Source organism: Coptis chinensis, chromosome 1 (genome assembly GCF_015680905.1).
Source record: "Coptis chinensis isolate HL-2020 chromosome 1, ASM1568090v1, whole genome shotgun sequence".
NCBI classification, from domain to species: Eukaryota; Viridiplantae; Streptophyta; class Magnoliopsida; order Ranunculales; family Ranunculaceae; genus Coptis; species Coptis chinensis.
In genome coordinates, this window is record NC_141456.1 from 35,993,949 (window position 1) to 36,008,218 (window position 14,270).

Consider the following 14,270-nt stretch of genomic DNA (forward strand, 5'->3'; position numbering starts at 1 on the left):
ATTATTCGGTATAAAATATCGCGTGTCTCTTTCTAAATTTGCGAACGGAATAATCAAGCCACCATTCGGCTACGCCAGAAGGGCCATTCAGCTTCACTGAAATGCCAGAAGGCCCAATCACATTACTTACGCCAAAGGGCCATTCAGATTCACTGAAACGCCCGAAGGGCCAATCATACCACATACGCCCCTCACAAAGGCAAATCACATGAGTTGTGGTAGCTAGGTTATAGGATTTTCGTTACGTAATTTATTCATGGGTCATACACTTATATCTCATAATTATTCCACTATATCACGTGCAGGACAAATACCTTATTGCACTAAGCCACAATATTTATAAATATCTCAATAAATCTCATAACCACTTTCATTCCTTCACGTGCCAATATATTATTACACTACACCACCATCCCGTAGGAAATATCCACAAATACTCTACTAGCATCTCACAGATTAAATAATGGAGCGTTTATACATTTATTTCTCCAAAACTATTACATTTAATATATATATCCCAACATATTATATAATGTCACACTTTGGTTCAAACGTATCGCATAACATTTTTATAGCATTTTAGGAATATTATATCTCCTAAAGTTTCTATCTCGTCACGTGTCAAAATATACACAATATTAACGTCAAATCTTAATTAGATAATGACAAACAAGGTTATACAATCTCGACAATATTTTATTATTACATTTGTCCATATTCTTAAATATGTGAAAATCTGAAAAAAGTCAACATTCCACAGTCAACGGTCAACGGTCAATGTCAAAGTCAACCTGTCATTGTCAAAGTCAAACTGTCGTTTCCATATTCAACAGGTTCAGGGTCATAGCCATGGTTCATGGCTAAGGTCATAGTTCATGTCATGGCTAAGGTAAAGGTGCATGGCTCATGGGCTCATGGCTAAAATCATGGTTAAGGCCATGGTTCGGACCCAACTAGCCAAGCCTATGACTTAACCAAAGGTTCAAATAATGTTAGCTGGATCCAACATAAAAACCAAACTAGAAACCGGCCCAACAATAGATTTAGCCCAATTAGAAATATCTAGAGGGAACAGATCCACTTAAAACAATAATGGCTCAGCCCACAAAAATAAAAGAGAACTGATCCTTGTACACAAAAATTAGAACAGACCCCAACCAAAAATAGAACCGGCCCAACTCAAAAGATTAATATCGCCCAAAACAAAAAATTAGATTTCGGCCCAACTAGCAAAACCAAAAAGCTTTGGCCCAAAGCCCAAAAACTGAAATCGGCCCAAGGCCCAACCGGTCATCTTCCTTAGCTCCAGCTGCCACCAAATCGGCCACCACCACCTCCACTCGTCCGCCTCTTTCAACCCACCGATTTTAATCCTCATAGAAACCCCTACCACTTTAACAAAACCAAAAACTCTAATTAATACACTCGAAAATCACTCTCCCAGATTTCGACCTCCATTCACTACCGTCCGACGGCTTCCCATAGCCCCACTCGACAGCCCTCACACACCCTACACTACCCCACTTCAACCCACCATCAATCAACCAACAAAACCAACCCCATAACAGTCCGAATTATTTTTTGGGAGGATGTGCGGCGTCGCCGCCTTGCTTGTCGAAGCTTTGTCCCAAGCTTCAACAAAGACTCCAAAGACTCACTCAAACCACGACCACCAAACATCATCCCACCAACATCACAACCTAAAACACATGATCTAGTTTCAAACAAAATAGTTCAAAGCATAAACTGACGATTTCTTGGTTATAGCTTTGGTCGCCATTAACGACCTCTTCAGAGCTCCAACAGTTCTATTAAGGATTTCAATGATTAAGTGAATAACTATACTAACATCTAACCAGTCTCGAGAATTCCGCAGAATGAGAACAAAAACCCGACATAGGAAAAACAGAAACTGAGCGAGAACAAAACTTTGGCAATAAATGTTTTATTCTAAAACTCTAGTTTTTATGAAAAAGAAAAACATAACTACTCACCTTAATTAACAGCTCGACGAATCCCTTATAGTTCGAATCGTCGCGCTCTAACGCTCTAGCCAACGAGCTGCCTCCATTTTTATTTTATTTTTTTATCTTAAAACCCTATTCTCTAGAAAAATATGAATATATACTTGGGTTTGAAACCTAATCCCAACACAGACCCGGGCCCAGAAATCAAGCCCACATATCCCAAATCCAATCCAGTGAATTTTAACTAAATAATTAAATTAATTAATTAATAAATAAATATGTATTTTAAATACGGGAGTTACAGATACTGTCAGAAGCTAGCCTTTAAAGAGCAGGCCAATTCCTTTTGGCGCCTAGCCAAGATGAACTCCCATAATATCATAAATGCAAGAAGCTCAATACCCAATATCATAGATGAACTCCCCTGATATTAACCAATTCAACACCCAATATCATCTATCACAAATTCACAAGAAGCTCGATCAACCATATAATTAAGAAAAAAAATATGCTGGGGGCATACCAACAAACTAATTCACAAGAAACCCAAGTGTTTTTATACATGAAAAGATGATGGTCACAAAAGGTCGACTGGTCGAGTAATTCTCTCAACAAAGTTTCCAAAAGTACAAACTATTTAAGCAGCAATGGTTCTTTTCTCCATTTAGTACAAACCAAAGAGAAAGATTCCATTTATTTCTTTGCTAACAACTTCTTAGGCAGCATCTCTAAAGGAGTAGTCTTGAGCAGGAAGAGCCTGGCAGCACGCTCTGGCAAAGTACCCCCACATTTCAATCCGCATGCTTGCAACTCTGTTTTTAGCCTTTCCATGCCAATTCATCATCATTTCTAGCTGCCAACAACACAGAAAATAACAATAACAATAATAACAATACCAATAATAACAAAAATAATAATAACGATAACGATAACGATAACGATAACGATAACGATAGCAAGTTAATAACAATAATAAACGATAACTTTGTCTACATCTCTCATATTTCATTCGTTGTCCAATGGCAGTTTGTCTAAACCACTTCAATAACATAAGGGCTACAAACTCCGTTCTTACAAACAAGACAACTTACAAACGATTACATTTTGTAAACTTCGTTCTTACAAACAAGACTAACTTACAAACAAACGAAAAAGGGTTTCAGGGTACACTACAAACGGAATGCCCAACTTCAAGTCAAATTGAAAAAAAAGGGCATAGTATAAATGCAAACCTTAGCAAATTCTACGATCAACTGACAAAATCTTGGGTGTTTTCCTGCATGTAACCAAGAGGCGAATGTAACGAATGAAATATAAATTCTAAAAATAAAAAATAGAATGAGAACCATTGCAAACTTTACCTTATCAGCTAAGGCATTAGAAAATGCTCTTTGCCCAATCTACACATAACCACCTTAACTAGGAGAATAACACCTTAACTAGATACTTAATCAAACACATAACCACTAAGATAAGACAAACTAACAACAATTTAAATATTATATGAATGCCGATAAAATTAATCTCTGAATCAGTCGTTATCCTTCTTGCGTAAGTAGAAACCGGACTCTCAGTTGAAGCTGGAGTAGCAGAACAATAATTTGATTCGATATTCGATGACGAACAACTTCCATAATTATCCTCGTTATCATTCCACTTGAAGAAAGTACATCTCATTTCCCTCGGAAGACGATCGGAATGTTTCTCGCAGACGATGAAACGACGTCTAGGATTCGCTGATGTTCTTGAAATTCTCTTAAACAATACACTTCCACATATTGGGCACCCCATTTCTTGATGGAATTTCACTATTTATTAAAGAGATAAAAAAATATGTAATCAAATGTAAAAACAGCTACCCAACAAGAAAAACATGTTTTTCGTCGTATCCATCAATAATCAAATGACTATAAATGAATAAATAAAATCAGACAAATCATCCATCACAAATCCCTTAACACATAGTAAAAAGTACTACTTATATCATATTAAGAAATTTATTTACATAAAAAAAATCTCAAATTCTAGAAACAATAAAAGACAAAAAAAAAAAATAATAATAATGATTTAATACTAGACAAAAGAAACTTAGAACGGAGGCAACATAAACCGAAAACACCTTAGCAACTTAATAACATGTTTTTTTCTCTATGTTTTCCCTTAACATAACTTCATACAAACATCTTTGCAGCAATAATAAGGTGATTCAACTAGGAATTTAAGCAAACAAGAGTAAGTATTTTCAATCAGCTAAATAACAAAATAATTCGAAGACGCTATTGATTGAAAAATAATCATCATCATCATCATCATAGCCAGATCTATGTGAGATTTATACTAAAACGAGCTTAAAAAACAATTTACACCATAAACAAATGCAATGCGGAGATGACGAATACAAAATCAAAATAAGCCAGATCTACATCGATTATAAACTAAACCATCCGAGTATAATGTAGATCTACATCAAATGCATATAACAAATACGATTGAAAAAAAAAAAAACAAATAACAAGAAGCAGAAATAGTGTGTCACAAGATCGAACTAAAAACGATAAATTCTTACCAGATAAATTAAGAATTAAGCATGAAGTGTGAGCGAGATGATTTTGGAGAGAGGAATAGCGAGTCAGAGAAACCTAAACCCTTCGTAATTTCGTATTTTGTGAGGTGAAATATCGTATTTTGTGAAGCAAATATCAAAATATCGTTTTTTGATATTTGATCTGATTAATCTTGATCCAACGGCCAATATTGTGCTGTTTGGATGCTGTCCAAAATTTTGCTGTCTACCTAGCCGGCTCGATATATATATAAGAAAGAAACAGAAAACCAAAATCAAATCGAGTTCAACAGCAAAATAAAATCAGTTGGAAACTTAACACCATAAAGAAACATTCCTACCACCTATTACCACAATATGAGAATTACCTAGATCTTCTCATTCTAGGCTAACCTATGCTCTGATACCAAACTGTGACACCCCGAATTTCTAGAAAATTTAAAACATGAAATTATTTAAGATATAAATATCTCAATCGCCACTCTATTCAATAATCTAAAAACCCAGGGGTGAAACGAAATCCTAATAACCCATTACCAAACACAATATAAAAAAAATGAGATCAAATTAAAACAAAAAATGAACAATCCTTCAATCACAAATTCAAGAATTACTAACCAACTCTATTATATCTGTCTCAAAACAAAACTGTCCACTCCAAAAAAACTTAAATCATAAAGACTCCAAGAACGAATCCAAATTAAGCGTCGTCATCCACTGCATTTTACCATTTATGTTTCTAAGAACACATCTACGTTGCAAAAGAAAACATGGGAGCAAATTGAGTAATACAAAAATAAAATATACAGTACTACATTCAATCTTTTAAATATATAAATCTAATGTCACAAACTATTTCAACTTGGAATACAAAATAGTTCCGTTTTCCAAAACGTTGTGTAGTTTCTTCAAAACAAGCTTACTATACATAATTTCAAACTAGTAAACAAACAAATTATACCTTACCTTTAATCTATCACGTCATGTCAGGGTAGGACAACGTCTCTGCATAAAAAGTTAACAAGTCCTACCTTCCTGCAAAACAAAGTTAGATTTTCGATACGTAATTCATTTACAATATACATCTATTTTACTCTCACTGCAACCACCGTCAAGTCACATTTTTTTTTTTCCTTTAGCAAGTATATTGACATGGAAAGGTTACAAAAGGTTGTCTTAATTGGGATTATCCACAATCAAACTTGCTACTAGCCAAGCTTTTTGTCGGGCCGGGTTAGCCCGAATCTTAAATCTGTTAAGCCCATATGAAAGTTGTTCGCGTGTGAAAAACTGTGAACTAGCAGAAGTTGGGTTTTATTTCCTTTCAGAAAAAGCAAACACTAGTCACTCAAAATTGGATGAAGCAAAAAACGTGGCCAGCTGCATCAGACGGCTCACACTTCAAATCCCTAAACTTATACCGTCCCACCACATCATTATTCCACCCTACACCCAGACACAGCCGTCTTAACCAACTGCCATCATCCCAACCGTCAAACTTTTCCACCTTACCATTCGATATACTAACAAAAATAGGCTCATCCTTGAATCACCCAGACCTTAAATCATCATCCTTAGTATGTACATCATGGAGAGATGGTCTTACACCGTTGAGAGAAGCTATGTTGTTTGTTATGTGGGGGAAGAAATTTAAGCATGGTAGAGGTGGGGTTAGGAAGAATCTTGGCAAGGCTTTGGATTCATTTATGAAAGGTGTAGTTAGAGGCTCTACACTTGCTATGGTTGATGCTGGTCTTATTTATTGGGAAATGGGGAGAAAGGAGGATGGTGTTGCTTTGTATAGGAGAGCCGCCGAACTCGGTGATCATAATGGGGAGTGTAATTTGGGTATTTCTTACTTACAAGGTATATCTGTCTTCTTTTATAGTTTTATGTGTTGAGATGTTCGGGTGGTACGGCCAGGAATGAGAGAATAATGGATAACGTGGACATAAGAGTGTTTGTACCAACACAATTTTCTTATTACCCGTTGCTTTTGGTGTTCCTTTGTGGTGAATTTTTTTACAATTGTGGTGGCTTGAAAAAATTGTGCTAAGCGTTGGCAAAGATTTTTTAGCCATTGTGCTAAGGAGTGAACATGCTTCTTTAGGTCAACCCCAAACATTTCGCATTATGTGATATTAGTATTTTGGGACTGAGATTTGGAATTTTATTTTCATTTCAATAAGTCTTATTGGAGTGTTTGCATTGGTTGCTTAGTTGAGTACTGAGAAATTAGTTTGGTTGGCAAACTTACTTTACAATTGTGGTGGCTTGAGGGACTGGGGACAGGACAGTGACGGGATGACTAAGAATGTTTGTAGTTCTCTTAAAACCCGTTGCTTTTGGAGTTTCAGTCACCAGAGCATTGGCTTTGTGATCAATGTTCATTGGCCGGAATACTGAACTTTTTTTTGGGCTCACAATTTTATTCCGACTTTTTAAATTCTGCTTTTGTGGTTTTTGTGTGCTTGTTTTTGTAATGCATATGAGCCATACAAGTGTCATGGTGAGAACTGTGAAGCAGGAGACCTCTAAACAATTGATGGGAGCTTTGTGATGCTGGGTGTGTCTCTTAAAGATGTCTAGTATCCCACTGGTCAAGCCCTGTGAGGCAGGGCCCTAGCTCGTGGGTTCGATTCCCACTGGGAAAAAAGGGATTTGAGGGGAGAAGATCAAACCATCAAAAAAATAAAAATAAATGTTGGGTTGGCATCTTGGAGCGACGTTACCCTGAATTAGTGATTTAGTGCCTAGGGTGCTAACAAGACCAGCATCTAGTAGGAGATATCTTAACAAGGGAGAGTCCCATATATGGGAGGCGGGCCCTTGCTCCATTTACCTTACCGTTGACCAATTAGATCTCCAAAAGCTATAAGCGTAAGCTACTAAGCTTGTCTGTCAGATCTAGACGCTACCAGTGTCTCTTAGATTTCAGTTTGGGTATGAGATCACCATTGTCGATCAGCTCAGTTTTGATCCGCCAGTTAGGATCCAGATGATCTCAATTCAGGTTCTCTACGTGGAGTAGGACCGTTGTTGTCATGGAAAATTGGCAACCTTCCGTGGTGAGAAAGGAACGCAACCGAGCTCGACGATCATGATGGGGAGTGTAATTTGAGGAATTATTTACTCGCAAAGTAGTGTAATAAACCAATATGAATCGTAAGTTAACGCTTCAAAAAGAATATGTTGACAAAAGGGTAACAATGCTTCCCAGTTCCCATAGACTAAGGCCAAATTTATGAAATGATTTGATTCTTAAAATGCTGTTTAAGTGATCCGTTCTGATAAAATCGCAGTTTTAAGAATCATTTTGATAAAAAAAAATTACAAAGTTAGTTTAATAAGATGGTATTGAGTTCCTTCATATCCAATGTGATATAATTTTGGCAATTAAGAATTGACATGTTCGGTGGCTTACCTATCTTGAGATGGCCTGGTGGTAGGCTAGGAGTAATAAATCTGGAGATGATGATGTTTGTGTAGTGTGAATATATAGACACAAATGCGTGATTAAGGGAACAATGATTGGTAGGGACAGTTTGGTTGTATTTGGACATGCATTATGCATTTCTAAAGGATTTTGTTGAGGATTTATTTTATCGTTGGAGCAAAGGATACCTAGAGTGTAGAATGCCTATGCACTTACAAACTACTTGGTTGGTTTGGCTTCAGGGCTTAAAGTCAACTTGTCTAAGTCAAAGATTTTTGGAGTTGGGATGGTGGAAAATTTGGTGATATTGTTTGTTGGGTCGTGAAGTGGGGACTTTTCCTACACTATATTTGGGGATTCCATTGGGAGCTAGAAGCAAGTCTAAGGCCGTTGGACTAAGGTTATCGATAGGGTGGACAGTTAGTTGGCTGGCGTAATGGAAAGACCACCCCAAACTACGATCTTTGTTTGCTTCCTATACCTAATGGTGTGGCTAGGCACTTGGTGAAGCTTTCTAGACGTTCGTGTTGGGTGGTGAGGAAGGAAAAACAAAGTTGCGTATGATTTAATAGAGGATAGGCTTTGCCTACCAATGGGAAGAAGGTCGTTTGGATTGTATGCACTCTTGCTTATGAATGAAGCTTTACTACCAAAGGAGTGTATGGTGTTATGTTTAAAGGCATCTAGTGTGTCATGGAAAATTTCAAGCTTCGCTAAGGATATCTGAAATAATCAGCTACCTTTGTCTAAGTCGCAGATGGTTAAATGGGATAAGCTTTGGCGCTTTGCCTACCAAAGGAAGAAGGTGGTTCCTATAAAAATCTTGCTTATGAATAAAACCTTGCTATCAAATAAGTGTCTGGTGTTATGCTTGAAGGTGTTTAGTGTTTCATGGGATATTTTGAGCTTCTTCAAGGGTCTCTGTAATAATTGGCTCCTTTTGTTTTTTTTCGAGATGCGGAAAACTGTTTGAAGTATTTCTTTTCTTCACTATCTTATGGGGAATCATGAGTGGTGCACACAGAGCATTAAAGGAAATTGGATTGGGAGGTTGGGTTCTATGAGATCATCTTATTAATCAACAGTTGTCTTCCTTTAGGTAAGGCATTACTGGCATTCAATATATCGCATTAGCTGGGACATCTTGCTGAAGCTGGGTTTTCATTGCATTTTTTAGTTCTGGCTTCTGGTGTTTTTTCCATTTCGTACTTGCTTCTATCAGTAGTTTCTACCAATCTTTGTTTCTGTATTTTGCTAAATTCTTGGAAGCGAGTTTCCTTTTTGGGGGTTTTGGATGTGATTAACACTGTTGCTTGTGTGTTTGCTTGAGCATTTGTCATGTTGTGTGTGTTTTTCCCTTGTTGGATTCATGCTCCCTTTGAGATATGTTGAGGTGTTAAGTATAATCCTACATGGGATGTTTAAAGCCTTGCAATATAGTTTAAATGTTTCCTGGGCCTCTCCACTCATCACCAATTGGTTTTGAGTTGGAAGCTCCCAAAGTTTTGAGAGAACGTGCTTCTATTTATCGACCCTAAACATTTGGCATTATGTAAAGTTGGTATTTAGTGGACGAAGTGAGATTTGAAAACTTTATTTTCATTCAACAAGTCTGCTTGGAATTTTTGCGTTGGTCGCTGCAGGAAAACAAGAAATTAGTTTGGTTGGGGAACTTAAATTGGACAATTGTGGTAGCTTGAGGGACTGAGGACATGAGAGTGGAGTGGGATGACTGAGAGTGTTTGTACCTACACAGTTTTCTGAAAAGCCGTTCAATTTGGAGTTTGGGCAACCAGAACATAGGCTTTTGTGATCAAGGTTCGTTCGCTTAGATTCTAAACTTTTTTTGGGCACACGATTTATTTCTGTAATGATTTTAAATAAGAGCTCTTTTGCGGTTTTTGTCTGTGCATGTGTCCGTTATGCATCTAAGCCATACGTGTACCGTTGCGAGACCTGTGAAACAGGGAGCTCGGTGATGTTGGCTTAGCCTCTTCGAGTGATGTGACACTGAACTAGTGTCAGTTTCATGAGATATCCTAGCATGGGAATTTGCCCCCAGCTACATTTATATTGCCATTGATACCAATTAGGTCTGTAAAAGGTAGGAGTGTAACATCATCTGTCAGGATCTAGATGCTACTGGTGTCAATCAAGTATCTGTTTTGGTGCGGTTACCATTGTCGACCAGCTCAGTTTTGACCCTACTGTCAGGAGCCAGGTGATATCAGTTCAGGATCCCTACAGGAGTAGGACTGTGGTTGATAAGGCATAAGGCAATCTTTCATGGTGAGAAAATAAGGAAGCCAACCATGTAGATCACAGGATCACAGCGGGCAGTGTAATTTGGGATTTTTTTTTGAACTCTAAAGGAGTTTAATAAACCAACATAGTTCCTAATTGACACATCAAAAAGAATTAGTTGACAAAGGATACCCATGTAAGGACGCTTCCCAGTGACTTAGTGATGTGATTTATGGTTCCAAACCCTTATTTAAAATTTATCTTTATTTGAGGATTACTTTAACTTGTGATTAGGAGTTATGATATTAGAAGTTGTGTTTGGTTGAGAAGTTTTTATTTATTTATTTAAAGAGTTGTAGCCTTGTAAGCCTTTAGCCAAATTTGAGTTGATTAAATTGAATTTCTATTTAGCAGAGAATTCTTGAAGTTTTTGTTTATTTGTGGGTGCTATTCAATCAATAAGTGGAGTACGCAAACCTTAAAGGAAATTGGATTGGGTGATGAATATTTTGAGTAAAATTATATTATTGCTAATGAAGACGAAAGTTTAGAGAGAATGGAGAGAGAAAAGAGAGTACGGCTTAAGTAGTTTCGGCCTTCTCTCACACTTCTTATATAGGAAAATAGTATGTTTACAGATAGTCTCTATGCTTGCTTCGGGCGAAGTGTCCCACCTATCTAATGACTCACAAAGAACTCTAACATTAGCAATATACATAAACAAAGTTTGGTAACTACTGAAAGAAGCAAGTAAAGAAATATGCAGAAACAAAACTCAAAGCCAGCACAAAACACCCAAAGCGAGCATAGAGAAAAACAGTAAAAATACTTATATCTTCATATATAGTACTTTCCCAATTAATGGAATAAATTAAAATGCTACCCAGGCCTCACCTCTTACCCAAGGGAGACAACTCTTGATTTATAAGATAATCTCATAGAAGCGAATAGAAAATACACGCACACATACACACGTTAAAGTTAAATAATAAAAGAAAATAACTGGCATTTTACTTGGAGTATATCTGAAGTGCGAGATGTAGAACTGTGTTTCCTTCCTCTTATGTTGGTCTTTAAGTGGTAGTCTCCTACTAATCTAAGGGTAGGTCCTGACTCCTGACTGTATAATTACGTTGTGCACATTAGATTCTTGGAAGAGGGTTTTCTTTTTTGAGGGCACCAGATATGATTCATGTGGTTGTGGTAGGTTTTCTTGCTTGAGTATTTGTCCTGGTGTGTGTTTTCCCCTTATTAAATTCACGGTCTCTTTGATATGCATTGTTGTGCCTCTCTTAACCAGGTCGGGCTTTTGGAGTAAATTGGGTCTCAACATGGTAGGAAGCAGTAGATTCTAGGGGCCATAGTTTGAGTCTCGAGTCCAGCACCGAGGAGTGTTTTGGTATGTGTGTTTTCTGTGGTTGTGTATACCCCTTGTTAGAGCAGTGGTCCTTAAATATACATTATTGTGCCTATCTCCATGAGCTCGGGCATTTATCGGGTGTAGTATGTCTCATTCAATGCTCCATATCAGTGGCAAAGATACCAACGAGGTGCTTGAGCAACTTTTTGTGAATTGATGTTAAAATCACTCACAGTGGACCAATAAAAATGGAAAATAATATAATGAAAATGAAAATTCAACTTATAGTATTGTTTGATTGCTTAGCAGTTAGGATAAAGTCTACCCTTTAAAGTAAACCTCAAAGATGCATAAGAGTATAAGACCCTTATCTAATGCTGGTATTTTTGGAAAGAGAGAGAAATTTAATGCAAAAAGTAGAAGAAAGTAAGTATTGTTTGCCTACTTCCTGTCCAATCCTCAGCTGATCCTAGGTTCCCCTCTCCTCCTCCTCATTCCTCCGTCCAAACTAACCATCTCAGATGAAGGTAACTTCATAGGAAATCATGGTAGAAGATAAATAGAAATGTTTAGAAATGTTTTAGTCTATGGTGATCATGGTAGAGAGGTCTACAGCCCTTATGTGAAGGTGGCATTTGTATTGGTTTTCCCCCTATTTTAGTCAATTTGATTTTTGTACAGCCAAAAGTAACTTGTAGTCCCCAGCAATTGCATACGTCCTCCAACATCCTAATATTTGTGTTGTTATGTTTGCAGTTGAACCTCCTAACCAGAAGGAGGCTTTCAAATGGTTGTATAAAGCTTCAGTGGCTGGCCATGCCCGGGCTCAATACCAGCTTGCTCTCTGTCTGCATCAAGGCCGTGGCGTTCAACGCGATCTTACAGAAGCTGTATGAGGCTTTACTTATTCGCCCTTTCAAATTGAATCTACGGTTATGGGTTTATTTGGGAAACTAATATTTTAGTTAAGATTGTTGATCATATCATGATGGTACTTGCAATCAGTGCTAAGAGCCTAGGACTATATCATGTATGCAATTTCAGCTGCCTGATCATTCTTGTTATATGTATTTTGTACCAAGCCTTGCTTGTTTCTTTACTTCTGATATATCTGGATGGTCATTTCTGATAGCAGTTTTTGTAAACCAGGGTAAGTGGTACTTGAGAGCTGCTGAGGGTGGATATACTCGTGCCATGTACAATACTTCTCTGTGCTACTTGTCCGGCGAAGGTCTAGTGCATAGCCATCGACAAGCAAAGAAATGGATGAAGCGTGCTGCTGAGTGTGGGCATAGGAAAGCTCAGTATGAGCATGGTCTTCTACTCTTCTCAGTACGTACCTCATGTGAACAGAATCACGTTTTCTTAAGCTGAAATTTTTGTAGGGGATGGAGTTTTACTCACCTTTGTGTTGCAGCTATTAACAGAATAGTTGATTTGCAGATTCTCAAACCAATTGAGACACCTTGGGGACTTTGCCAATGGCCTATTTCGTAAGGCGTTTATATTGGCTCAGTACTAATACTTTCACTTCTTTGGCAGAAAGGGGAGATGATGACTGCACTTGTGTACCTGGAGCTTGCCACTCGAGCTGGTGAAACAGCTGCACATAGTGTCAAGGATGTTATACTTGAAAACCTTTCACTGAATTCACGTGATTATGCAATGCGTCTTGCTGACAAGTGGAGACCTTCTTGATGATTTCATGTTATTGTAAACGGTGCTTACAGTGCTGATGAGTATTAGTTGATTAAAATTCAACATCCTTATTAGGGTTTTGAACTTCTCGCTATTTGGTGTAAATATATAATTTATCCAGGTCTTTTATACCTGAAAATCTGAAAAATGATTGTCTGCGAATGCCACTTTGAATTGGATGGCGACATCAAAGTTAGAAGATATACGAAGTTGCTGTACTTTTTCTTTTTACCTCCTCGCCTGAAAGCTTGTAAACATTTTTCTCCCAGATTGTATTGCACATTTGCACGGAATTATAACTGAACATTTGGAAATACGGGAAAATCTTATCCGGGCCTCGGTTCTTTTTCCGAGGGATGTGGATTTTCATACTTGCGGGTAGACCTTTTCCATTTAAACTTTTATGTGGTGCCTTGGTGTAAGCAGAACTGCTGAGAGTTACTCCGCTTCTTTACGACATCATTGATTTTCATTATCATCTCTGGAATTAGTACTGTATTTGGTGCAGTTGCAATTCTTCAATCGTTAAGTGAAGTGAGCTTCCTTAAATTTTATCTGTGTCACTTGTTCTACCATTTTACTTATATCCATTCTGAGAAGCGGGGTTCGCACCAAAATTTTGCGCTTTCATTTCATTTCAAATGCTTTTGTCAAAAAAAAAAAAACTTTACCAGTCCTACCATTCAAGAGCCTGTTTCTCACTACCTTAGTTTGGCAGGACTTCCCATCAATAAGGTGAATTTGAATCTTCACAACAATGAAAATGAAAGTTCGAAATGAAACAAAATGGAGTTGGTGGTTGGTAGCTAGAATTAAAAAAAGAGATGGCATCTGATTCATGTGGTCCAATATGTCGACACATTGTTGGCCCCTAGCTATTGCTGTATAGAATAATCATATGAATAGCATAGATGCCAACAATAAAATTTACCCGTTCTTGTTTTAATTTTGCCGGAGGAAAGCAGCTCTATTTGGCCTCCTACGTCTCCATCTTGCTTGTCA

At 37.5% G+C, this 14,270-nt stretch overlaps 1 protein-coding gene and 1 long non-coding RNA gene across 2 annotated transcripts; one reads left to right on the forward strand and one right to left on the reverse strand.

Moving 5' to 3' along the window:
- Positions 1-2,559: 2,559 nt before the first annotated feature.
- LOC147523735 (uncharacterized) lies at positions 2,560-4,496 on the reverse strand. Its single transcript, XR_015217240.1, has 2 exons — positions 3,200-4,496; positions 2,560-2,820 (listed from the first exon to the last, which is right to left on the reverse strand). It is a non-coding gene; the product is annotated as an uncharacterized LOC147523735 (long non-coding RNA).
- Positions 4,497-5,648: 1,152 nt separating this feature from the next.
- On the forward strand, positions 5,649-13,499 carry LOC147523736 (F-box family protein). The gene is made up of 4 exons (XM_086599472.1): positions 5,649-6,396; positions 12,327-12,460; positions 12,720-12,902; positions 13,113-13,499. The coding sequence occupies exons 1-4, from the start codon at positions 5,889-5,891 to the stop codon at positions 13,266-13,268; spliced, it is 981 nt and encodes a 326-aa protein (XP_086455598.1). The 5' UTR covers positions 5,649-5,888; the 3' UTR covers positions 13,269-13,499.
- Positions 13,500-14,270: the final 771 nt, after the last annotated feature.

What these genes read in the sequence shown, in the direction of transcription:
- LOC147523736 (XM_086599472.1), top strand. Translation starts at nt 5,889, where the DNA reads ATGAAGCAAAAAACGTGGCCAGCTGCATCAGACGGCTCACACTTCAAA. An exon ending in AACGCGATCTTACAGAAGCT is followed by an intron (nt 12,461 to 12,719) that starts GTATGAGGCTTT and finishes TTTGTAAACCAG; the next exon opens with GGTAAGTGGTACTTGAGAGC. An exon ending in ATGGTCTTCTACTCTTCTCA is followed by an intron (nt 12,903 to 13,112) that starts GTACGTACCTCA and finishes CTTCTTTGGCAG; the next exon opens with AAAGGGGAGATGATGACTGC.